At 54.3% G+C, this 24,603-nt stretch overlaps 3 protein-coding genes and 1 long non-coding RNA gene across 12 annotated transcripts in view; 2 read left to right on the top strand and 2 right to left on the bottom strand.

Annotated features, from left to right (window-relative positions):
• Positions 1-483, top strand: part of LOC117311803 (uncharacterized) — a 4,471-nt gene extending 3,988 nt beyond the window's left edge. The window contains exon 3 of the long non-coding RNA XR_004526076.2: positions 352-483. This is a non-coding gene — a long non-coding RNA (uncharacterized lncRNA). The remainder of the gene's footprint in view (positions 1-351) is intronic.
• Positions 1-6,250, bottom strand: part of TMIGD2 (transmembrane and immunoglobulin domain containing 2) — an 11,502-nt gene extending 5,252 nt beyond the window's left edge. Inside the window, exons 1-5 of one of the 3 annotated variants that reach the window (XM_033854653.2) lie at positions 6,113-6,250; positions 5,189-5,379; positions 5,022-5,078; positions 859-975; positions 342-701 (exon numbers count right to left, since the gene is read on the bottom strand). In XM_033854653.2, coding sequence (XP_033710544.1) covers positions 342-701; positions 859-975; positions 5,022-5,078; positions 5,189-5,210 — 556 coding nt within the window. In that variant the 5' untranslated portion in view covers positions 5,211-5,379; positions 6,113-6,250. The remainder of the gene's footprint in view (positions 1-341; positions 702-858; positions 976-5,021; positions 5,079-5,188; positions 5,380-6,112) is intronic. The other 2 variants (XM_073803419.1, XM_073803420.1) reach the window with 2 other exon arrangements.
• On the top strand, positions 3,926-14,582 carry FSD1 (fibronectin type III and SPRY domain containing 1). 2 transcript variants are annotated; one of them, XM_033854648.2, is made up of 13 exons: positions 3,926-4,053; positions 5,048-5,143; positions 5,311-5,442; positions 6,226-6,327; positions 7,022-7,044; positions 7,215-7,336; positions 7,863-8,072; positions 11,254-11,352; positions 12,165-12,324; positions 12,672-12,751; positions 13,743-13,994; positions 14,098-14,186; positions 14,290-14,577. In XM_033854648.2, exons 1-13 carry the CDS (start codon positions 4,039-4,041, stop codon positions 14,398-14,400), a joined length of 1,491 nt encoding a protein of 496 aa, XP_033710539.1. In that variant the 5' UTR covers positions 3,926-4,038; the 3' UTR covers positions 14,401-14,577. The 2 variants fall into 2 exon arrangements, with proteins under 2 accessions (XP_033710539.1, XP_033710538.1); XM_033854647.2 differs by having other exon boundaries at positions 13,743-14,186; positions 14,290-14,582.
• Positions 7,223-24,603, bottom strand: STAP2 (signal transducing adaptor family member 2). Of its 6 annotated transcripts, none has more exons than XM_033854650.2 (13): positions 24,395-24,589; positions 20,709-20,780; positions 20,439-20,561; positions 18,772-18,828; positions 18,172-18,272; positions 17,558-17,692; positions 17,136-17,205; positions 16,947-17,049; positions 16,756-16,821; positions 15,672-15,827; positions 15,493-15,585; positions 15,336-15,416; positions 7,996-9,665 (listed from the first exon to the last, which is right to left on the bottom strand). In XM_033854650.2, the coding sequence occupies exons 1-13, from the start codon at positions 24,494-24,496 to the stop codon at positions 9,583-9,585; spliced, it is 1,242 nt and encodes a 413-aa protein (XP_033710541.1). In that variant the 5' UTR covers positions 24,497-24,589; the 3' UTR covers positions 7,996-9,582. The 6 variants fall into 6 exon arrangements, with proteins under 6 accessions (XP_073659512.1, XP_033710541.1, XP_033710543.1 ...); XM_033854652.2 differs by lacking the exon at positions 7,996-9,665 and adding an exon at positions 14,601-14,760 and having other exon boundaries at positions 24,395-24,588; XM_033854651.2 differs by lacking the exon at positions 7,996-9,665 and adding an exon at positions 14,920-15,173 and having other exon boundaries at positions 24,395-24,588.

The following is a 24,603-nucleotide window of genomic DNA, read 5'->3' as shown; positions in this document are numbered from 1 at the left end:
CCAGAATCCAGAATGATATATATTCAAGGGTTATTATAATTGTGATATCTTGGAACAGGGCTCAGCAAATATGGCCCATTGCCTGTTTTTCTCAATAAAGTTTTATTGGCATCCAGGCCCGCCCATTCCTGTAGATATGCCTCTGGTGACTTTCATGCTGCAACGGCAGAGTGGAGTCGTTGCAACAGAGGCTGTCTAGTTTACAAACTTCTTGCATCTGCAGACTTTCTGTTCCTAGGAATCTGATTTGGAGAATTTATGTTTCTAGGAGTTTGAGATTCTACAGTTTTAAGATTTCTGGAAGTTCCAAGTCCCCAGCTTGCCCGCACATGCTCTCATACCTCTCTCCAGCAGGAGCTGTGTCCCACTGCCCTGGGCCTCCTCCAAATCAGGGATCTCCACGGTCGCACAGCACACGTACAGCCCACTGTCATTGAGGCTCACGTGGTCCAGCTGCAGGGTGAGATTGCCAGGCGGCTGCCAGGAGAGCCGTCCCCAAGGCCCGCAGACACCCACGGTGAGACTGCCGTTGATGATGCGTGTCTGGCACAAGGTGTCACCGTCCTTGGTCCATTCGATGTGTAGCTGCTCCCAGGCCTGGGCCTGCACCACCTGGCAGGCCAAGGTCACCTGGCTGTCCTGCCTCACCTGCAGCAACTTGGGTGCCTGCTGCACACTCAGGCCTGTGGCTCCTTGCAGGCCTGGGGGACAGAAGAGGTGATTGAGGCCTTTCTCAGTGTGTGTGAGTGTGTGTGACTTACTGCATTAGCCAGCCCACAGGGATGAGGCAGTAAGAGTCTGAAAGCTTGCTGTCTGTGTGATCTTTGCAAGGTTCTTGCTGAGGGTCAATGGCCTCACCTGTGAAATGGGGATAAGTCTCTTGGCACTTGCGAGATTTCAAGGTGGACTGTATGACGTGTCCGGCTCTCAGCCACACACATATTGCCTCGCGTGAGCCAGACCCTGTCCTGGCCACTGTGGACACAGACACAGAGGTGACTAAGACAAAAATCCCTACCCTTGTGGAGCTGAGGGTCCGTGGGGAGAGAGACACTGGAATCGTGAAATGAGAATCCTGACGGAGGAAAGGAATGGGGAGTGGCAATAGGGGATAAGGATGAAGTGAGAGGATCTACTTATAGAGGATGGTCAGGGAAGGCCTCTCAGAGGAGGCGACATTTGAACAGGGGTCTGAATGGTAAGACGTAGTCAGTCGTGGGAAGGAAGATATGCAGGAAGAGCACTCCAGACAGAGGGAACGGGCCGTGCAAAGGTCCTGAGGCTGGACCGTGCCTGGTAAGTTGCAGGAACAGTGAGGAGGCCCCGTGGCTGGAGAAGAGCTAGCCGGCGAGAGGAAGTGGGATCCAAGAAGTCAGCAGGGACGGCTTTTTCGAGGCCTGCAGGCCATTGGGGTGGGGTGGGGTGGAGGTACAGAGGTGGGGGTGGGGAAAGAGGAGCAGTTTAGTTTTTAACCTAAGTGTGATGGGAAACCAGGGGAGCAGGGAGGAAATGTGGTCCAATTTAAGTTTTAAAAAGATCACCGTGACTGCCATGGTGAGAACAGACTATGACACAGGGAGATCAGGTGAGGCCAGGAAATGAGGGTCCAGGAGACCAGTGATGTGGGCCGGACCCTGGAAAGAAGTGGTCAGAGTCTGAATAGATTTTGAAAGTTGTCCCCAGAAGGACTACAAGAGGAACTGAATTGAGAGAGAGGGAAAGAGGGACAGTAGCAGATTTCCAAGGTTTAACCTGAGGGACTTTGTGAATGGTGGAGGCTTTGGGCCAAGATGGGGGACACCGAGGGAGAAGCAGGGCTGGAGGGGAAAGAGTTTGCTTTGGGCCATGAGAAGTCAGGGTGCCTGTTAGACACCCCTTCAAGTTCCCGGTCTTTGGGGTGCAGTTGTAGCTGACGCTAGAGAGAGGAGATCCAGGGAAGAGTATTCCAGGCAGAGGGAACAGCAGGTGCAAAGGCCCGGAGGTGGGATCAAGCTTGATGTGTTGGGATAAAAAAAAGAAAAAAGGGGGCTTGCCTGGTGGCGCAGTGGTTGAGAGTCCGCCTGCCGATGCGGGGGACACGGGTTCGTGCCCCAGTCCGGGAAGATCCCACATGGCGCGGAGCGGCTGGGCCTGTGAGCCATGGCCGCTGAGCCTGTGCGTCCGGAGCCTGTGCTCCGCAACGGGAGAGGCCACAACAGTGAGAGGTCCGCGTACCGCAAAAAAAAAAAAAAAAAAGAAAGAAAAAAAAGAAAAAAGGAGAGAAGAGTCAGCAGGCTGGCCACGGGGGAGAGAGGGAATGCAGAGGAGAGAGGAGATGAGAGGCCAGCGGAGCCAGGTCACGCAAGACTCGTACGCAGGTCATGGTGTGAATTTTATCCTGCAGGCCCCTCTGAGGATCCTTGCTAGAACCCTCCAACCCTTGTAAAGTTCTGAGTATCAGGGAGAGAGACGGGGCCTATTGGGCAGAGCAGAGAAACTAAGGTTTTCGAGGGGCCCTGTATAGGAGGGGCAGGAAGCTGGGTGATGGGTTGCAACAGGGTGGGGGTAGAGGGGAGGGAGGCCCAAGTACTCACCCCAAAACTGTGCCAGGAGGACCAGCACCTTGCCCAGGGAACCCATTCCTGGCCCATCAGGCTCCCCTCTCCCAGCATCCTGCCAACCCCCTCCCCCTCCTACATGACAGACTTCCTGCCACAGAGACATATGTGACACTCCACCCCCACCACAGAGGTATAGGTGACACCCGGGCAGCCAGCAGACATCTGGTGGCCACTGCTGCTTGGGGTTCCACTTCCTGTCACCTCTTGCCTCAGTTTCCCAGAAGTTTTTTTTTTTTTTTAATCTGAAAAGCAGTAGGCGTATGTGGTGGAGATCATGTGAGTGAAAATCCTTCTAAAAGACTATACAAACACACCTAGGCTGGGGGGGACACATTGAAGGGCAGGTGAGGCAAGGGGAGGGGAGGGGAGCAGGTGGCAGAGGCCTGAGCAGGGGACAGAATGGCAGAATCCCAGCCTCAGTTATTTTGCCCCCAAGGTGTCTTCCTTTGGGGTTCAGAGGAAGGGATTTCTGCTAATGGCTTTGAGTCCCACGGCAGATAGGGTGGCTCCCCTGTCCCCACAGCCTGGGGAGAAGATTGGGGGCCCAGTCGAGGGGGTTCACAAGCTCTGGACTTTCTCCCAGCCCTGCACCCATCACCCCACAGCTGGCAGTACCCACCCCGGAGGAGGAGGCAGACTCCTAGGCCTCAATGTCTCACCCCCAACCACAGTGTGACCTCCTTTTTTTCAACCAGAAAGAAGAGGGTCAGTGTTCTTGGCAGAATTTTTCCTGTCAACCACAGGGAGGCCCCTGCGGTGGCGCTCTGCCCACACTTCCCCAGGAAGTGCCTCCCAGCCTCCTCCTAGCCCTATGGATTCTGGGCAGGCAGAGAGGCTTCTGGAGGAGATGTGAGAGCCTGGGGCTTTGTGGGATGCATAGGAGTTCAGTTGTGATTTAGGGAGGGAAAGGCGGCTTTGGAAGCTGAACATCCGCTTGTGCAAAAGACTTTGGCTTTTCAGTAAATGTAAGGCGTGAGTAGTTGCGGGGGGCAGATCTCTGGGCCAGGTGGAGGTGGGTTGCAGTGGAATTCCAGTTTGAGTGGCAGCTGAGAAGTTGTGTGGGTGAGAGAGTGGGGAGACTGAGGCACTAGGAAGACTAGGGGTAGGCTCAAGGCCACACGGCAGTCGAACCCAGGCATCCTGCCTCCCAGTTCCGGGCTCTCTCCAGCTCAGACATCATTAGCAATGTCGCCTGGTACGACCCAGGCTCTGGGTCTCGGCTCTCGGCGACCCTAGCGCAAGAAGGACTACATTTCCCAGTCTGCCGCGAGGGGCGCGCCTGCGCCCTGCGGCCAGTGATGGAGCGCTGACTGGGGGCGCGGCGGCGGCGGCGAGGGCTCGGCGGGCCATTGGCTACCGGCAGCGGCAAAGGCAGCTTGGGGACTAGAAGAGCGAGTGAGACCCGCGGCCCTGGCCGGGGACGACCTGGGCTGCAGCCATGGAGGACCAGAGGGTAAGACCGGGGCGGGGCGGGGCGGGGCCCGCGGCGGGGTTAGACAAGAGGAGGGGACCAGGTGATGCCGCAGCTACCTCCCCGCCCCCCCGCCCCAGCTGCTCTGCGGAGGAAGCCCCACCCCCACCGCAACCGCGCCCGGATCTAGCCCCGATTCTAGACTCGGCCCCCCCCACTCTCGCCACGACCCCACATCATCTTGGCCTGGGTTCAGGCACATCCCCTCCATGTCCCCCTCGCCCTCCCAGTACCCCGGACCCAGCCTTGACTCCATCTCCCACGCCTTCCACCCGGATTGCGGACCAGGTGTCCCGGCCCCCGCCCCGCCCCGCCTCGGAGGACGCCCCGCCAGCTCAGCACTGGTGACCCCATCAATCCCGCGCCCCCAGGAAAAGCACCCGTCGGAGGCCTGGGTTAGGGATACAGGCCCCAGCAGCATCCCCCCACGCGGCCTCCTTCCCTCCCGCATCCCCTCTTCCAGGCCTCCTTGCCTTTCTCCACTTACCTGGCCTCTCTAACCCTCCCTCAGGTACCGTCTTTCTCCTTGCTAATCCCTTTTCCCAGCGTATCCCCTTCCCCAGATGAGCGCATGTTCTGCAGGCCTCCTTTTCCTCTGGGGTTTCTTTCCCGAAGCTAGTCCCTCGCCCTGGATCATGCCCTGCCCTCAGGATATAGGTACCTGGTTGAAGGCTTTGTGCTCAGGCAGACCTAACTGGGGCCCAGGGTCTGTCCCTTCCTGAGAAGCTCTCTCAGAGCCTCAGTTTCCTCCCCTGTGAAATGGGCACGCATAGGGTGCCTAATGCCTGCCCGCTTCCTGAGGGATGTAGGGCCAGAGCTCCGCCCAGGGCCTGCTCTTGGTGGATGCCCAAGCTCATTGGCACCGTGGCCCCCGCATCCCCTCCCTGGATGCCTGGAGGACAGAATGGGGAGCCTCAAGTCGGGGAGCCCGGCCAGGCTGAGGGGCTTACCTGTGTGCGCGCTTCCCTGGGGGCAGGAGGCTCTGCGGAAGATCATCACGACACTGGCTGTGAAAAACGAAGAGATTCAGAGTTTCATCTACTCCCTCAAGCAGATGCTGTTGAACGTGGAGGTAAGGAAGTCACCCCCCCCAGGAGGGAGGGAGGGGCAGCCATACGAGCTAATCTGCTGATGTCCATGGGACTCGCGGGCCTGGCTGCCACGGCCAGGCCTGTTTCCCCATCTGAGCACCGGCTTTGACAATCCTAGCCCTTCTGATCCCACAATGTCTCTCCAAAGGCGAACTCGGCCAAGGTGCAGGAAGACCTGGAAGCCGAGTTCCAGTCCCTCTTCTCCCTCCTGGAGGAGCTGAAGGAGGGCATGCTCATGAAAATAAAGCAAGACCGTGCCAGCCGCGCATACGAGCTGCAGGTGTGTGTGCGGGGGCGGGGGGGGGGGGGGGAGATGGGGGGGCGGTGCTCTCCTGGAACCCCGCCCAGACGCCATCCTCCATCCCACCCCTCGCACTCAGCAGAGCCCAGCTGGCCTAAGCATCTTCCTCCAAACCTGCCCCTCCTCCCGTGCCCCTTCCCAGAGATGTCCCCAAGTGTCCCCGGTGTCCAGAGCCAGACCCTCTAGCGGTGTCGGCCACACCTCCTCTTTTTTCCTGGGGTCTTCCCAGCCTCCTCCCTGGCCATGACCTATTAATGTCCCACCCACCTGCTCTCCTTCTTAATCCCCTCTCCCATCCACCCCTCCTCTCCACGGCTGCAGCCCCACCCGTACATCTGGCTTTTCCTCCCCACCTGTCCTCACCCAGCGCTTCCAATTTCTCAGCCCTTCCCACTGGTGCCCCAGATCTGAGGGCATCACCCCTTGCCAAACACCCGCCTGTGAGTCTCCTGGGGTCTCAGATTCCAAGCTGGGGTCGCTGGAGGTTGCACCAGAACCTCCTGGGCAACCTCCTAACACCCCAGATTCCCATGCCTGGGGGATGTGGAGCCCTGGGCTTAGATGTGGCCTGGGCATGTGCATTTCTAAGGAAGGGATCCCCAGGTGGTTCTGATGCCCTGCCTGCAGAGGGCCAGCCTCCCTCTCCCACCTGCAGTTGGAGAAGGGCATGGTACCCTGCATCCCGAAGGCGGTGGGGAGCCCTGGGAGGGCTTGAGGCAGTGGAGTAAGGTGTCTCTTCTCTCGGTGCCATGGCGCCTGCAGAACCAGCTGGCTGCCTGCACGCGAGCTCTGGAGAGCTCTGAGGAGCTTCTGGAGACGGCCAACCAGACCCTGCAGGCCACGGACCGCGGGGACTTTCCTCAGGTAGGTGCCTCGGGAGCCGGACTGGTAGGGCTGCCAGATAAAATACAGGACCCCCAGATACATTTGCATTTCAGATCAACTACGAGTAATTTTTTAGTATAAGTATGGCCCATGCAATATTTAGTCTAAGTACATCCCAAAGATCACATGGGACATACGCTAAAAAGAACAATTCATCGTGGTTGATCTGAAATTCAAATTTAAGAACAAATAAATTTTTTAGTATATCTCATGCAAAGGTTTGGTATAAATATTTCCCAAGTGTTGCATGGGACATATTTACACAAAAATACATATTCATTCTTTATCTGAAATTCAGATTTAACAACGAATAATTTTTTAGTCATATGTCACGTGCGATATTTAGTATAAGTGTGTCTGAAATATTGGATGGGACCTACTTATACTAGAAAATCATTTCCTGTTTATCTGAAATGCAAACTTAACTGGGCATCCTATAAAATTTTTATTTGCTAAATCAGCCAACTGTATGTACTGGGTACTGGGTGGGAGGTGGGGGTGGGAGCCTGTCTTTGCCCCCTATCCCTTCGGGGCACAGCCAAGGTTTTCTGCCCCAGTGTTGGGGCACTTTGCCACATAGATGCCTGGCTGGGCCTCAGTCTTCCTGTCTGTATACTGGCTTTCAGACTCAGTCAACACAATTCTTTGGATTTTATTCTGTCCCTCTTTCTAGGCTGCCAAGCAAATCAAAGATGGGTAAGATGCTGGGACCTGGCTCCCACCCCATTGCCCCACCCCTGTTGTGAAGGTGGGAATGCCCAGGTGAGGGTCCCTTGGCCCAGAGCACTGGACAGGAAGAAGGGGGAGGGGGTCCCCTACACACACCTCGGAGGACTAGGCCTGGGCGTCCACCTCCTTCCCTGCAGTGTGACGATGGCCCCCGCCTTCCGGCTGTCATTGAAAGCCAAGGTCAGCGACAACATGAGTCACCTCATGGTGGACTTTGCACAGGAGCGGAGGATGCTACAGGCACTCACGTTCCTGCCTGGTGAGAGGGGAACTTGCTGGAGGGCCAAGATTGCAGGGAAATGGCCCGGGAGTCTGGGGGGCCCTGAGACAAGGCCTAGAGTAGGGCTGACAGCCATTTGTGGAAACCCCAGAAGGCCCCGCCCTGGGGAGGAGCCCTGAGAGTTCCCACCCAACGGTGGATGGAGCCATGAGTAAGCCCCACCCTGTGATAGAGCCCTGAAGAAGCCCCACCCACCAGGGGTGGAGTCCCATGGAGGCCACACCCCCAATTGGTCGCGTTCTGGAAATGTTCTTCATCTGAATGGTGGAATCCAGAGAAGGCCCAGCCATTTGTTGGTTAAACCCTGAGAAATCTCTTCCCTACCCTCCACCCTTTGAGGAGGTTCCACCCCCAGGCCCCACAACCCAGAGGGGCCCCGCCCCTAATCCTGGGATCCAGAGGACGCCCCGCCCCCAAGAAGGTCTATTATGTGGGTGGGGTTACAGCAAGGCCCGCCCCTGCAGGCACAGCGCCCTGACACCCCTCTCTGCTCTGTCCTGGGCAGTGCCTAGTGCCCCTGTGATCGACCTGGCCGAGTCCCTGGTGGCCGACAACTGTGTAACCTTGGTGTGGCGCATGCCGGACGAGGACAACAAGATTGACCACTATGTGCTGGAGTATCGGCGGACCAACTTTGAGGGCCCGCCCCGCCTCAAGGAGGACCAGCCCTGGATGGTCATCGAGGGCATCCAGCAGACAGAATATACCCTGACCGGTAAGGGCAGCTCACCCTTCCCCATCAGTCAACCTGGGGCTCATAGACGATCCTCAAGGCACGTGGGATGTGAGAGCAGCCGGGCTGGACCAGTGGGGCGTAGCAGAAATAACAATGATGAAAACGATACTGGTGACAGCCACTGTACCACGTGTTGAGGGCTTACTACGCGCTAAGCATTTTACCCACATGTAATGGGCGTGCTTCTTATCACCATTTTACAGATGAAGGAACTGAGTGAGGTACGGGCCGAGAGGGCCTCCTCCATCCCTGTCTTATCTCTATGATCCAGCATTCGTTCATTCATTCATTCATTCATTCATTTTGACTTGATGTCTGCAGGGTACCAAGCACCATCCTTGGAGTAGTGGGGGAGCAAAGTGGGTGAAAATCCCTCCTCTGGTGCACTGGTGTTTGGGGGGCTACCCTCCCAGGATTTGGGGATTTCCTTGGCAGTTATAAGAGAGCAGAAAGCCTGGGGGAATCCGTCCAGCTGGTAGGGGAGGGTCTGATGGAAGATAAAATTAGGGGTCCCTAATGAGTTAAGAAGCCATCCTGAGCCAAGGGAAATCCTCAGGGGCGGGGAGAGTCTCGCTGATGAGATAACTATCACCACCGCTCTTGGGCTGTAATTAGCCTGCATGGTTACTAATGAGCATGCTAATTGCAGGAAAGAAAAGCCAGCAACCTGCGAGAGGGCCTGAGAAACTCTTGGCTTATCCTTTGCATGGGAATCAAAATAAACACATCCCATTTTTTCCCCCAATCTTTTTTTATTGTGGTAAAACACACATAACATAAAATTCACCATCTCAACCATTCTTAAGCGCACAGATCAGCTATTCACTGCGTTCATGATGTTGTGCTAACATCCTCCCCACCATCCATCTCCAGAACTTTTCATCTTGCAAAACTGAAACTCTGTCCCCACTAGCTTTGTTTGTTTGTTTTAACTTTTTGGCCACACCACACGGCTTGCAGGATCCTAGTTCCCCGAGCAGGGATCGAACCCACACCCTCGGCAATGAAAGCTGAGTCCTAACCGCTGGACCACCAGGGAAGTCCCCCTGTCCCCATTAGATGCTAACTCCCATTCCCCTCCCCGCGGCCCCTGGCACCCACCATTCTACTTCCAGTCCTTACGATTGTTACTACTCTAAGTGCCTAATATAGGTGGAATCACACAGTATGTCTGGCTTATGTCACTGAGCATCATGTCCTCAAGGTTCATCCACGTGGTACCCTGTGTCAGAATGTCCTTCCTTTTTCAAGGCTGAATGATAGTCCCTTGTGTGGCTATACCCAGCTTTCTCTAGTAGTGGCAGCTTACATAACTAGAACTCAATACCAGAACCAGAAAGCTGATACGGGTACCTTCTGCAGTGTCGACTCGCTTTTCACCAATTTTACACGCACTCATTCGTGTGTGCCTGTGTAATCCCATGTGCCATTTTATCCCATGTGTAAATCTGTGTCATCACCACCGTCATCAAGGTGTAGACCTTCTCCATCACAGGCTTCTGGATGCATCCTCTTTACCTCTCTGGCCTTTTCCAAAATCCATAGGGCAGGAACTTGAATCCCTCATAAGACCTGCGATATTCAGGATAATGATGAATTCGCTCACCTATGTAAAGAACCTATGTGGTTATTTGCAGTCCGCCTACTCTCTCGTTGATTGTTTGGAAGACAGGAAGGTTTGGGTTGAGTTTATAACTTACATTCCTTGACCCATCTCATCCTCATGTGAACCCTGCTCAGTGTCGGGGATATGATTGTTGGGTTGCAGAGTAGGAAACTGAGGCACGCACTGTCAAAAGTCAGATGGGTTTGTGATTCTGAAACCAAGCCTCCTGGGTGGCAGGTAGTCTTAGCTCTGGGGCAGTAGATGGCGCTGCTGAGCAAACCACCTTACTCTCAGAAAAGGGGCTCCAAGGGAGGGTGAGGCAGTCTGTGTGGGCACCTGGAGGAGGTTAACAGCCAGGCTGAGGCCCAAAAGAGAAGAGGGGGAGAACAGACTTGCAGGCAGAAGAACAGCCTGATAAGGGCTCAGAGGCCAGAACACTGAGCCTTTGTGCCTGGAACTAGTTAAGTCTGCAGAGGGAACCACAACTGTAGGGAGAGGGGAGAGGAGGAACGGGGACTTTACCCTGAGGGCAAGGGGATCTATGGGAGATTACAGAGCAGGGGGTACTAAGTGTTGTTTGGGATGCCCAGAGAATGGGCACCCTGTGAGGAATGCCCAGGAGGCAGCTGGACATGTGGTCTGAGCTAAAGGTTGGGCTGTGAGTGCTGTGGGTGGAGAGGTGGTGTCTGAAGGGTGAGAAGGGGACAGTCAGCAGAGTGACGTGAGCAGGGGTTCCAGACTGAGGCACCCATACATTTGAGGGTATGGAGGAGCCTGCAAAGAAGACCAAGGGGGAGCAATCAGAGGGGGCAGGCTGCCATGGCTGCCAAGGAAAGAGAATGTTCCATGAAGGAAGGAGTGGTCAGCCAGGAGATCCTGAAAGATGAGGATTAACAAGGCCAAAGGAAGGAGAGGGAGTGAGGCAGCTGAGAGGGGGGTGTGGACAGCTCTCCAAAGAGGTTTTGCTTGAGGGAGAAGACAGCTTGATGGTTGCTTTTATTTTGTAAGATTAGAAGAAATTAATAATATATTTTTTAAAGTATAGAAATGGAGGGTAGGATATAACCTAGTAGTATGGAAAGTCTTTAAGGAACCAGGCATGGCTAGATCCAGGGGTTCCAGCAAATGACTCGCTCAGCTCCGTTCCTGACACTCATTGGCTCTAGGGCTGCATTCTCAGGGAGGCTTGCCGACGTGCTGGAAAATTTTCTCAAAAGGAGCTTCCTCCTAGCTGGCGAGCCCAGAGGAAAGACAGAATCTGCTCGTTATAATACTAGAGTCCCAGGGCAGATTCTGATTGGCTAGTTTGGGTCATGTGCCTATCCCTGGACCAATTGGTGTGACTGAGCCATAAAGCATCCTGACTGGCCAGTCTGGGTTGTGGGCAGAGCCAAGTGATACCCCACAGGTGAATGAGGGCAAGGATGGTTTCTCAGGGATGTCATTTATAAGATACTCCTTAGAATGAAGGGTGGTGGGATTACTGTGGGACACAGGGGCCTCTAATCTGTTGCTCAAAGCGTACACAATGTCGATTCCTCTGTTGTCTCGTAGGTCTCAAGTTTGACATGAAATACATGAATTTCCGTGTGAAGGCCTGTAATAAGGCAGTTTCAGGCGAGTTCTCTGAGCCAGTGACCCTGGAGACACCAGGTGACTGGCTCCCACCCCTGCCCTGGCTGAGACACCATAACCCCTTACTCCCAGGGCCCCAGGGACTGGTGTCTGAGGAGAATCTTCTAAGTGGGATTCTGTGACCCTTTTTGCCATGGTTGCCAGGAAGCTCAGTGCTCGGTCCACAGTAGCTTCCTTAGCCTGAGTGTCTGGTATAAACCTGGTATTGTTCTTTGCATTTGCAGTTGATCCCATTATACCTGGATGGTTTTTAGACACACACACACACACACACACACACTCTCTCTCTCTCTCTCTCTCTCTCTCTCTCTTTCTCTCTCTTTTCCAAAAAATGGCTAAGCGTGCTATGGAATTGGGAATGGGATATCAGTACTGAAGACAGATTTGTTAGCCTCCCACAGTGACACCTTTGAATGTCCTGATAGGAAGTCCTTCTGTAATCTTACTTAACTCTGTCATGCTATAGCCCAGCCCCTTTCCTGGGATTAATCCCCAGTGGAAGCACAGGGCAGCACAGTGGTTTGAAAATGGCTTCAGACCTGGGATACCTTTAGGCAACAAGCCCTTGGTCTTCACTCCTCTGGCTACATGTTCTGCCCTCTCCACTCTTCCCCATCTTGTCTATTGGTGTCTTTCTGCCTGTTGTCTCTGTATCTCTCTGTCTCTGAATCTTTGTCCATTGGTCTCTTTTGCTCTCTCTCTGTCTTAGTCTGTTTCTTTGTGTTTTTCTGTTCTCTGTCCCTGTCGTGGTCTGTCTTGGTCACTGTCTGTCTCTCTCTGTGCCTCCGGGTTTCCCCATCTCTGTGACTCCCACATCTGCCTGGCCCCAGCGTTCATGTTCCGCCTGGATGCGTCCACATCCCACCAGAACCTGCGGGTGGATGATCTCTCCGTGGAGTGGGACGCCATGGGCGGGAAGGTGCAGGATATCAAAGCTCGCGAGAAAGATGGCAAGGGGCGGACGGCGTCTCCCGTCAACTCCCCAGCCAGGTAGCCTGCCCTCTCCCCTCCCTGAGTCTCTGGTGGAGGAGATCAAGTTGGACGTGGACACACAAAGCCCAGTGTGCTCAAGGCTGGGGTGGAGGGAGGGATGTGGAGCTGGGGGGACCCAAAGAGTGAATGGAGAGGAGACTTTGAAATGGGTTTTGACGGTTGAATAGTTTTCCAGATGAGGAAGGGCACTGGTGTGTTCTGACACGAGAGGCCCTGTGTATGAAAAGTACCACAGACAGTCAGGGAATGATGAAAAGTTCCTCGTGGCTGGGGTGGACCAGGGAAGCCCTCCGATGGGAGAGGTGAGTTCTGAATTGAGACTTCCCCTTCCCTGTCGCCCACAGAGGTACTCCATCTCCCAAGAGGATGCCCTCGGGTCGTGGGGGACGGGATCGCTTCACAGCTGAGTCCTACACAGTGCTGGGTAAGGAGGAGGGTAGATGGGAGGAGAGAGGAGTACTCTGGGCAGGGCCCTGACGGGGGGTGGTGGGAGAGAATTCCTTTGGCTGGGGAAACTGAGGCAGCTATCAACAAAGCTTCTGTGGGAATGGTCCCAGTAAGGTGTTATTGTGACACTGGAGGAATGGGAAGATTTGGGGCTGAGGGATTAATGGGGGGAATCAGAGCTTATGGGTGTTCTGGACTGGGGAGTGGCTGGGCAGGAGCTTGAGGGGGGATTTCCTGGGGTCTGTGGAGTAGCTGAGACTCAGGGAGTAGCTGAGCCTCGGGGAGTAGCTGGAAAGAACAGTTGCCTGTGGAGCAGCCAGGTTTGTGGAGGAGCTGAAGCAAGACAGGGGCTCGGGGAAGTGGCTTAGGGTGAGCGGAGGAGCCAGAGAGTGTCGCTGAGTCTGAGAAGTGGAGAGAATGGCTAGGATGAGAGGAGCGGTTAGCACCACAGGACTGATTGGATCCTGTGAAGGAGAAGCTGGAGTCCGAGGACGACCTGGAGTTCAGGGGAATCACCGCTGTCCGGAAGAAAAGCTTGAAAAAGAAGCCAGGGTAAATGAGGAAGCCAGTGTGGTTTGTACTTTGTGGCAGGTGGCGGCGGGGAGGGCACAAATTTCGGGAGTAGCTGGTTTCTGGGAATGAGTGAGGAGAAAAGCTGCCATCTGGTGGGGCAAGAATGTGCAGAGAAGCTGCAGCTCAGGAGTAGCTGGATCGGGGAGTAGCTGAGGCGGCAAGAATCTGGATCCGGGGTCCGGGGAGGATGTGGACTCAGGGAGTAGCTGAGATCTAGTTGAAGCTTGGAGAAGATCCGGACTTAACGAATATCTAGGGACGCCTGGAGTATCTGGAAGGAACAGCTGAGGCCCGAGCAGTATCTGGAGGGAATAGCTGGGCTCTGGTTGCCCCTTTGTGAAAGGGCACCTGGGACCCGATTCTACCCAGTCCCCCCTGCCCGCTCCGCCCCACAGGGGACACGCTGATTGATGGCGGGGAGCATTACTGGGAGGTGCGCTACGAGCCGGACAGCAAGGCTTTTGGCTTGGGGGTGGCCTACCGCAGCCTGGGCCGCTTCGAGCAGCTGGGCAAGACAGCCGCGTCCTGGTGCGTGTACGTCAACAACTGGCTGCAGGTCAGCTTCACTGCCAAGCACGCCAACAAGGCCAAGGTGCTGGACACCCCCGTGCCCGACTGCCTGGGCGTGCACTGCGACTTCCACCAAGGTGACCCCGGGCCCCCGCTGACCTCTCCGGCCACCCCTGTCCGCCGTCTCTCTGCCCAAACCCCTCTTACCGGTCCCCCTGTTCCTCTTGCCCTCCACCCCAGGCCTCCTGTCCTTCTACAACGCCCGCACCAAACAGCTGCTGCACACCTTCAAGGCCAAGTTCACACAGCCACTGCTGCCGGCTTTCACGGTGAGGCCTCCTCCGCGGCCCAGGGGTAAGAGCGGGCGTGGCGTGAGGGCTGGCTTCACTACTGAGCCTCTCTGTGTCCCCCCCCCCCGACGCCGTCCCCCAGGTGTGGTGTGGCAGCTTCCACGTGACGGCAGGCCTACAGGTCCCCAGCTCTGTGCGGTGCCTGCAGAAGCGGGGCAGTGCTACCAGCAGCTCCAACACCAGCCTCACCTAGGCCTCGGGACGGCCCCTCAGCCGGGCTGATTTCGGGGCGGGGGGGGCGCCTCCAGGCCTCGGCTGTTTTAGCTGGGCACCCTCTTCTCACTTGCTGCTTGGAGCCTTAACCCCTGATGGGGTCACCAGTGGGGAGCGGGCACGGGGGCGGGCCCTCCTCCCCACCTCACCTCCTAATAAAGGTCAAACACTGGCCGGGCGGTGCTGCTGGTCTTATTTTCGTGGCTGGGTGGCACTGGGTGTGCCTGGCCCTCTCTGGACCTCAGCTTTCTTGGCCGTAAAGTGGGCTTTTCTTGGGAATTGCCTGGCGGTCCAGTGGTCAGGACTCAGAGCTGTCACTGCTGAGGCCCGGGTTCGATCCCTGGTCGGGGAACTCAGATCCCATGAGCTGTGAGGCACAGCCCTCCCAAAAAGGCTTTTCTTGAGGGTCAGGAGGCAGGTTTTGCTGAGCTGAGGACCACTGTGGGCAGTCCTCTGAGGGAGCCCGCACTGCCCCACCCAGCCAAGCCAAACACGCAGGTCCTGGGGTCACCTGAGCTTTAATTCTGGGAGGAGGGATCTGCCTGACCGATGCGCCACACTTGGAGATGGGCCCGCTGGTCCCCCGTGCACTCGGCTGACTGCTGCAGCGCCAGTCTCCTCTGCAGTTTCCCTTTCAGCTCTGCTGTCACATCTGCCAGCCCTGGGAGTGGGGAGGGGGGTGGTCCCTGAGGCTTCAGCGGCACCAGGGATTCCCCAGTCCAGGCTGTTCTCTCTTATATCCACCCAGGACTGCTGCAGAATTTTCGGGGCCCAGCATAAAATGAAACATGTGTTCAGTGGACATGAGGAATTTCAAGATGGACACAGCAGAGCATTAAACCAAGCGTGGAGGTCACCCATGTGTGACTACACGGGTCCCCCGCTTGTGAAGCCCACCCTGCATTGACCCCTTACCTGTGGTCGGGGAGGAGGAAGCCTGCGCTGAGCTGACTGGCAGCTTCCTGGCCAGGCCACTGTTGAGGCCTTTTTTGGGCTCTGGTGGAGAAGGTAGATGAAGGCTGAGGCTGGCTCTTGGCTGGATGGGAAAGGGGCTGGGAAGAGGGACCCCTACCTGACTTGGGCACGATGGGTGGCTTTGGAGGCTTTGCCTGAAACATGGCCAACTTCCTGGGCTTCGGGACAACTGGTCGACTAGGGGAAGGCACTGCATGGACAGAGATGTGGCATATCACATCCAGTCGTCAGCCCGCTCCTCATTTCCAACTCTCATCCACCCCGTCCGCCACCCACCGTCCCCGTTCACGTAGTTGGCAGCTGGGTCATCTCCAATGGGGATCACATAGTTCTCATCCTGGTTCAGTAGTGGGGGCAGCTTGTCCTGGCTGGACACAGGCGTGATGGACGAGGGAGGCAGCTGCTTAGGGCCACCCCTAGGGGCTGCGGGACCTGGTGGGAAACTGTGGTCACTGTCAGGGCCCACGTGGTATGTGCACACCTCGTTGCATGCATGTGTGTCTGTGCACGTGCCCGTTTATGAGTCTGTGTGTGTGTCCCTGTGTAGCATATACATGGACACTGGGTGAATGTGCGGAAGTTGAATATATGCAAAGGGTTTATACACACGTGTGTGCATGACATCGCATGGATGCTAAGGTATGTGCTGGGTCGCTTGTCTATATTAGTGTGTACACTAATTTAGTGTATGTGTAAAAGTCTGAATTTGTGCTCTTGAGCGGGTATGTCTGCATTTGTGTGTACGTACGTGATTGTGACGTGAGGTATGTATATGTGTGCTACATGGGACTGGAACTGTGTGACACCTGTATTCATGCATGTGTGGAGCCACTATCTACATAGGAGCTTCTGATGATGCAGGTGGACACATACAGGTCTGTGTTCATGAGTGTGGCATGTATGTATGTATGTATACTTGGGCCCATCATGCATGTGGGGTCCGAAGCATCTGACCAGCCCAGGGAGAACTATACTGCTCACTCCACAGACCTTTCCAGTCTCTTCTTGCTTCGTAATCGGGACTACCTCCCACCCTGATTTCCCATCTCTACCTACTGAAATCCTTGGGGACCTTCAGCAAACAGCCCCTCCTCCAGGAAGACTCCCCTCTACTCTGCCCTGCCTCCTCTTCTCCCAGCTCTAGGTGCCGCGCCTTCCCCTCCCACCCTCCAGCCCCAGGTTCGACTCCTCAGGGCTGGGACTGTCTGTGCCCAGCCATGCCCGCCCCCTCCATAACCTGGAAGCCCCTAGAGCTCGGTCCCTGCAACTCTGGGTAGAAGATTGGGCACAGGTGGCGCCATGAGGTTCCTAGGTCTTTCCCCACTCTGCCCCAGTGGCGACCGCGGGGACAGGGCATCACCTGGGCCGGGGGCCGAGGGCGCCACCCACACACTCTCGCCATTCTCTTTATCCGCCTCCACGTAGCCTGGAACAGAGAGGGCGGCCTGGAGGAGGCACGGCGGCTGGGGGCTGACCCAAGGGTGTCCGGGTCGGGGAGGGGGCGGGAGAGGCGTGGACTGGGCCCCCAGAGTTCCCTGAGGCTGCACCAACCAATCACTTTCTCGTAGTCATCGTCCAGCAGAAAGGGCATCAGCTGCTTATTGGAGTGCGACACGAAATAGTTGACCACTGCGTCGAGCGAGGTGCAGGAGAACTGGGGTCAGATAGGGGATGTTATCAGGGCTGGCGGGGAAGGGGAGCAGACCTTTGCAATTCCCGGGACCCGGGCCCAGCGCTCACCGGCTCCTCCACGTCGATCACGTACTTGGGGCCCTCGCGCTTCACTCTGTAGTGCCGGACCACCGGCGTCCTGCAAGGGCAGGGGCGAGTGAGTGGCCTGGGTGAGGACAAAAAATGGCCTGCCCCTCGTCCGGGCCCCGCCACCATGGAGGGCCCAACCCCGACTTGCTCCCCTGCACACTGACCACGCCACATCCTGGCGTGGGTCTCTGCAGGGGACCAGGCCCTCGAAAGACTCCACCTCCTAGAAAAACCCTGCGCCTGGTCCTGGCATAGCCCCCCAGGAGGACCGTCCTGTATGGATTCCATCCCGGGAGGCCCCGCTCCCGGCTCCACATTCTGCCTGGCCCCGCCCCTATATATGACCACACCCCCGCACCCGACGCCCCTCCCACTCCGGCGCCGGGGCCACGCATGCGCACCCGTTGAGCGTCTGGAGCGTGCTGACCGACACTCCGCCCGCGCCGTCCCCGCTGGGCCGGAGCAGCAGGTTCCCGCACTCGGGGTGGCGCTCCAGGAGCAACTGAGCCTCCAGCCGGCTTACTTTCAGGAAGCACCTAGGGCGGGTCGCGTCACTCACCAGGACAGGCCCCGCCCCCAGAGACACAGCCACGCCCTCCCCACGTAACCCCGCCCCTGGGCACCAAGCCTTGCCCTCCCGTCCACGACCTGGTTCCTGGAGACCCTGCCTTGCCCGACCCCAGGCCCAGGCTCTGCCTCCGGAGGCTCAGGCTATCCTGCGGGCACACAGGCCAACACTCAGAGACCCATACCCGCCTCCCAGGCACCTATACCCTCTCCTGTAAAACTTGTCCCGCCCCCAGGCACCTAGGCTCGCCCATGGAGATCCAGGCCCGCCCCCAGGCAGCTAGACCCGCCCCAAACACCCAGTAGGGCTCCCTGCTGTGAGACCTAAGCCCCGCCCCTGCCTGGATGCAGTCACGCTCAAGACCCAACGCCTGGAGACCCCGCTCACTGCCCTCTCCGGCTCCATGCTGTCCAGCCCGCCACCATCCTGGAGACCCTCGGCACTTACGAGGGCATCTCGAGCGCACGTCGTGCCTCTTCTTTGGCCAGGACCTCGGCCATCATGTACAGGTGTCCGGGCAGCAGGTTCAGGTTAGACGGGACACGGAGCTGAGGGGGGCATTGGGGCGTCAGGGAATGGGAGACTGTGACTATGTCACAGAGGGGCAAACTGAGGCCAGAGTGCGGATACAGCCAGGATGGGAACCCAAGTCTGGGGGCTCCAGAGCCACCTGACACCTCAGGGGCAAAGAGGGCATAGAGAGGACTTCGGTGATGAGGAGGACGGAGCAAATGCTAGCATGTAGGGTCTCAAACTCAACGGCCTGCAGGAGGCAGACTGGGAACAAATGAGTAACCTAGAAATCAGGAATGTTTACTAACACTCCTGGTTTTTAAGTGATAGCAGCTGACTTAAATTTATAGCACTTTGCTGGCAAAACAAAAGATGTTTATGGGCTACATCTGGCTCATAGGCCGCCAGTTAGTGACCAGTTTGCTATACTGGAGAGGTTTGTTTGGGGAATGAAGGTTGGAAATTAAAAAGAGGATTTCCGAGCAGGCCTAGTGGGGAATGGGGGAGAGAGGGGCCGAGGACGACCACTCTTACCTCCACCACCATCAGGATGAAGCCTTTCCACATCTCCCGAGACTCCAGACTCTCTACCTAGGGAGGGAAAGAAAAAGATTTTGTGTCGATGAGCCTCGGTCTAGTCATCTGTGAAATGGGAGTGAGGAATAAGAGACCCTGTGTCCAAGGGCTGTTTTGAAGATTAAATGAGCTTGAACAGGTTAATTTAGAATGATGTCTGAATATAAGTTCTTAGTAATGTGGGGTACTGTTATTCTTTAATGTTATTACATCAACATTTAAAAAAAACATAAGTCAGATCATGTATCTCCTATGCTTGAAACCCTCCCTTGACTCCTACCTCCCTCAGGGTAGAAGCCCAGGTCCTCCTGGTCACCCACAGGCCCTGTACAACCTGCCCCTTCCCCCCACCCCCGCAACCCTCATTCCCTCCCTCTCTCCCCCTCTTTCACTCTGCTCCAGCCACAGGGGCTTTATATATATATATATATATATATATATATATATATATATATGTATGTATATATATATATATATATATATATATATCTCACATCTTCTTTATCCATTCATCTGTCAGTGGACATTTATGTTGCTTCCATGTCTTGGCTATTGTAAATAGTGCTGCAGTGAACATTGGGGTGCATATATCTTTTCAAATTATTGTTTTCTCCCGATATATGCCCAGGAGTGGGATTGCAGGATCATATGGTAGCTCTATTTTTAGTTGTTTAAGGAACCTCCATACTGTTCTCCATAGTGACTGCACCAATTTACATTCCCACCAACAGTGTTAGGAGGGTTCCCTTTTCTCCACACCCTCTCCAGCATTTATTATTTGTAGACTTTTTGATGATGGCCGTTCTTTCTGGTGTGAGGTGGTGCCTCACTGTAGTTTTGATTTCCTTTTCTCTAATAACTAGTGATGTTGAGCATCTTATCATGTGCCTCTTGGCCATCTGTATGTCTTATTTGGAGGAAGGTCTGTTTAGATCTTCTGCCACTTTTTGATTCGGTTGTATTTTTTTTTTTTTTTGATATTGAGCTGTATGAGCTGTTTGTATATTTTGGAGATTAATCCCTTGTCAGCCACATCGTTTGCAAATATTTTCTCTTATTCTGTAGGTTGTCTTTTCATTTTGTTTATGGTTTCCTTTGCTGTGCAAAATCTTTTAAGTTTAATTAGGTCCCATTTGTTTATTTTTGTTTCCATTACTCTAGGAGGTGGATCCAAAAAGATATTGCTGCAATTTATGTCAAAGAGTGTTCTGCGTATGTTTTCCTCTAGGAGTTTTACAGTATCCGGTCTTAAATTTAGGTCTTTAATCTATTTTGAGTTTATTTTTGGGTATGGTGTTAGCGAATGTTCTAAGCACAGGGATTTTTAATTGTCTTAGTCACTGCCTTGACACTAGAAGAGTGTCTGGTACACAGTAGGTGCTCAGTAATGTTAGCTGAGAGATTGGATGATGGCAGTGGTCTTTGTGGATCAGATCTTGTTCTGGGCACTTTACATATATTATCCCACTTTTCAGTTGAGGAAACTGAGGCCCAGAGAGGTTAAGTGACTTGCCCAGTGTCACCAGCCCAGTGGTAAACTTTTTGTGACTCCATGCTACTATGTGTTAATGGTGGGTGTGACAAGAAGGAAGGGTCTCCTACCAGCCCCACCTTAAGACACCTACCTTGAACTTGATCTCCTGGTTCCGCAGGACCAAGCAGAAGTGGGTGCCACGGTCATGGGAGCTCCCCCAGGGAGCTTCATCTGTGAGCTTCACAAACGTTCCTAGGTCTAGCTTCTCCATATGCTGGGAGCACAGTAGACAGGGTCTGAGCACGAGGCCTGTGGCCCCTCAGGCCCCCTGTCTTAGACATACCAACATACCATCCATGTCCTCTGCTTGGTCCCTGGGGTCAAGGTGGGCCAATTCTTGAGCCTTCATTTCCATCCTTACCTGGGAGTCCCGATTGCTATTGTAGAAATAGAGAGTCAGGCCCTGGAGGCCTGCCCAGAACTTCTTGTAATCCTGTGGACCAGAGTTGGAGAAAGAGAATGAGGTGAGGTGGCGAGGCTGGGTACCTCCATCATAGTCTACCTCAGGACGTTTGCACTGGCTGTTCTCTCTGCCTGAACACTCTTCTCCCAGATCTTTAGGTAGTTTCATTCATCACCTGCTTTGGGTCTGTGAACAAGTGTTGCCTTCTAGGGGAGGCCCTCCTCATCCATGGCCCGGCTTCTGGGGATCTGTTACTCTCAGAAAGGACCAAACGGAACCTACAGGGGTGGGAGCTTTAGGAGTAATTTGTGCTAACTCACTTTATGGTTTTCCATGCATCCACCCACTCATCCATCTGTTCCACCCTCCCATCCTTCCACCCTCCCATTCACCCATACATACATATAACCCCCTGTCCCCTTATCCACCCTGTAAATATTAACATCTCCTAGGTGCCAGGCACTGGGCTAGGTGCTCAGTCTACAGTCAGAATTTCACAAGGCTCTGGACACTAGAAGGTCTGCAGATTCAGGATTTCCCCCTCAGGATTCTGAATTCCAAATGTCCTAGCTCTCTGGAGGCCGAAGGGGCTGATACAAATCAGATTATAAGATTCTAGAATTTGTTTTTCACCAAATATTCCCTGAGCACCTACTCTGCGCTCAGCTCTGTTGCAGGCAAAATAATAAATGGGGCATGGCTTCTTTTTCTAAATAGATGATGTTTCGGGAATTCCCTGGCGGTCCAGTGGTTAGGACTCCGTGCTTTCACTGCAGGGGGCACAGGTTCCATCCCTGGGGGTGAGGGGTGGGGGTGGGGACTAAGATCCCGCAAGCTGCATGGTGCGGCCAAATAAAATAAAATAATGATGTTTTAGAAAGATAGAGAAAGCATAGATACTTAAATCCTCCAAAGAAGAGAAATTAGCACCCTCAGGGAGGGATAGATCCTGGACCAAGAGATCACAGAGGAGGAGAGAAGCCCTCCAACTGGGAAATCTGGGAAGACTTCCTGAAACAGGAGGTACTTTAATTAGTCCATAATGATAATGAAGGTAGCTCTTATACTGACAGCGATCAAGCATCCATCAATCCACCTATCAATTCATCCATCTGCCTACCCATCCATTCATCCAGCCGCACATCCATCCATTCATCCTTTTTATCAACTTATGTACTCACCCACACATCCATCCACCTGTCTACAAGCATACCTCATTTTATTGCACTTCACAGATATTCTGTTGTTTTCTTTTTTACAAATTGAAGATTTCTGGCTACCCTGCTTTGAAGAAGTCTTTCGGCGCCATTTTTCCAACAGCGTTATTTTAAAATTAAGGTACGTACATTGTTTTTTTAAGATAGAATGCTATTTCACACTTAATAGAGTATAGTCTAGTGTAAACATAAATTTTATAGGCACTGGGAAGCCAAAAAATTCATATGACTCACTTGATTGCAATATTCGCTTTATTGTGGGACTTCCCTGGTGGTCTAGTGGTGGGACTCGGTGCTCCCATTGCAGGGGACCTGGGTTCAATCCTTGGATGGGGAACTAGGTCCTGCATGCCACAACTAAGAGTTTGCATGCTGCACCTGAGAAGCCCGCCTGCCGCAGCTGAGGATCCCACATGCTGCAACTAAGACCTGGCAGCAGCCAAAATAAATACATACATACATACATAAATACGTAAATACATACATAAATAAATAATATATATTTGCTTTATTGTGGTGGTCTGGAACCAAACCTGCAGTGTCTCCGAAGTATAGCTCTATGTATCCATCCATTCACCTATCTGTCCCTCCACCCAGTCACCCATCTGTCCATCCATAGGTACATACTACATATATACATTTTACATTTACTGAAGACCTACTATGTGCCAGGCACTGGGAATACAGCAGTAAGTGATTAAACTCACATGGTCAGACCTACTTTGTCATGCACCAGCTGTGTGCCATCCATTGCACATTGTTCAAGCTATCTCTGCCTCAGTTTCCCCACCTATAAAATGGCAATAATAATGGTGCCTGCCTGGGACTTCCCTGGCAGTCTAGTGGTTAAGACTCCGGGCTTCCACTGCAGTGGGCACAGATTCGATCCCTGGTCCAGGAACTAAGATCCCACATGCCTCTTGGCATGGCCAAAAAAAAAAAAAAAAAGGTACCTGCCTCAGAGACTGCTATGAGAATTGGGTGAATTAATACATGCAAAGCGCTGAGTCAGATCCTTGGCATGTTAAGAGTTATCCCTTGGGACTTCCCTGGTGGTGCAGTGGTTAAGAATCTGCCTGCCAATGCAGGGGACACGGGTTTGAGCCCTGGTCCGGGAAGATCCCACATGCCATGGAGCAACTAAGCGCGTGTGCCACAACTACTGAGCCTGCGCTCTTAGCCCACAAGCCACAACTACTGAGCCCGTGTGCCACAACTACTGAAGCCCGCTGCGCATAGAGCCCGTGCTCCACAACAAGAGAAGCCACTGCAATGAGAAGCCCACACACCGCAACAAAGAGTAGCCCCCACTTCCCGCAACTAGAGAAAGCCCGCGCGCAGCAACGAAGACCCAACGCAGCCAAAAATAAATTAAAAAAAAAAAAAAGAGATATCCCTCTTCTGTAACCATGCCTATGGCCTTGTCAACCCATTTTATTTTTTTCGTTTTAATTTTAATTTTATGTTTTTGGCCTCACGGTGTGGCCTGTGGGATCTTATTGCCCCAGCCAGGGATAGAACCTGCGCCCCCTACAGCGGAAGTGTGGGATCTTGACCATTGAACGACCAAGGGAGTCCTTTTTTTTTTTTTTCTCTCCATTTTATAATAGAGAAAACCGAGGCACAAAGATGCAGAGTCACTCGTACACGGCGTGGGAGTCAGGACCGCGCGGAGCAGGGATGTGAACTTGGGTCTCATCCTCTGGGGCCCTCGTGCTCTTTCTTAACCCCTGAGATCTCCTGCCTCTGGATGCTTTCTAGGCTGGGGAGGATTTGGATGTGTGGAGGCCGAAGGACGGAAGGAGGAAACTGCCCAGGGCAAAGGCAGAGAAAAGCCTGGTTGGTTTGCGTCCTGGTAGGAGATGAGTATGCAGAAGAGGAGGGGGATGGGCCTTAGTGGGAACCAGGCTGGGCTTTATTCTGAGGACACACACACACACACACACACACACACACACACATTGGGCCCCTGGCCAGTATCTGGTTCTGTGGGACGTAGCCTCCATTAATTCTCACTGTCCCTCCTCACAATCTGTACTGACTTTGACCCCTGGATCTGAAGTTCACAGAGTTAGCTCAGGGCCGGGGAGGGGGAGGTGTGGGAATCAGAAGACTCCCCATTTCCTGGAGTAAAGTCGCTGATCCTGTTTGTATCCGAGAGAGACATAAAGAGACCAAGACAGAGAGAGATGGAGCCAGGCAGGGAGAAATACAGAGAAAGAGAAAGAGCTCAGGTCAGAATCAGAGACACAGAGAGAGACAGAGACAGACAGACAGAGGGACGTAACCTTTCCCAGCCCCCAGTCCATGCCCTGCCCCACCCAGCACCCACCGCATTATCCTGGGCCGGTTGCGGAGGTCTAGGCTCAGAGAGGTGCTGCACCTGCCTAGGCCGCCCAGCAGCGCCAGCTCCCTGGCCCATCTTACCCGGTCTCGGGGTCCCTTCTTCTCCAGGAAGCTTTCGTGGTAGTGTGAGGGCAGGCTCCTCTTGGGCTTGGGAACCCGGGGTGGCCTCAGGGCCAAGGCCATGGCGGGCCGGGTCTTTGGCCTGGCCTCTCCCTCCAGTGGGTGCCCCAGCTGAACCAGGAAGCAGAGAAACAGGTTCCAGGGGAATTTCCTCTCTTCTGTCAGCTCCA

Source organism: Tursiops truncatus, chromosome 3 (assembly GCF_011762595.2).
Source record: "Tursiops truncatus isolate mTurTru1 chromosome 3, mTurTru1.mat.Y, whole genome shotgun sequence".
NCBI lineage: Eukaryota > Metazoa > Chordata > Mammalia > Artiodactyla > Delphinidae > Tursiops > Tursiops truncatus.
The sequence above is the reverse complement of the archived record's forward strand: the minus strand, read 5'-3'. Positions and strand labels throughout refer to the sequence as shown.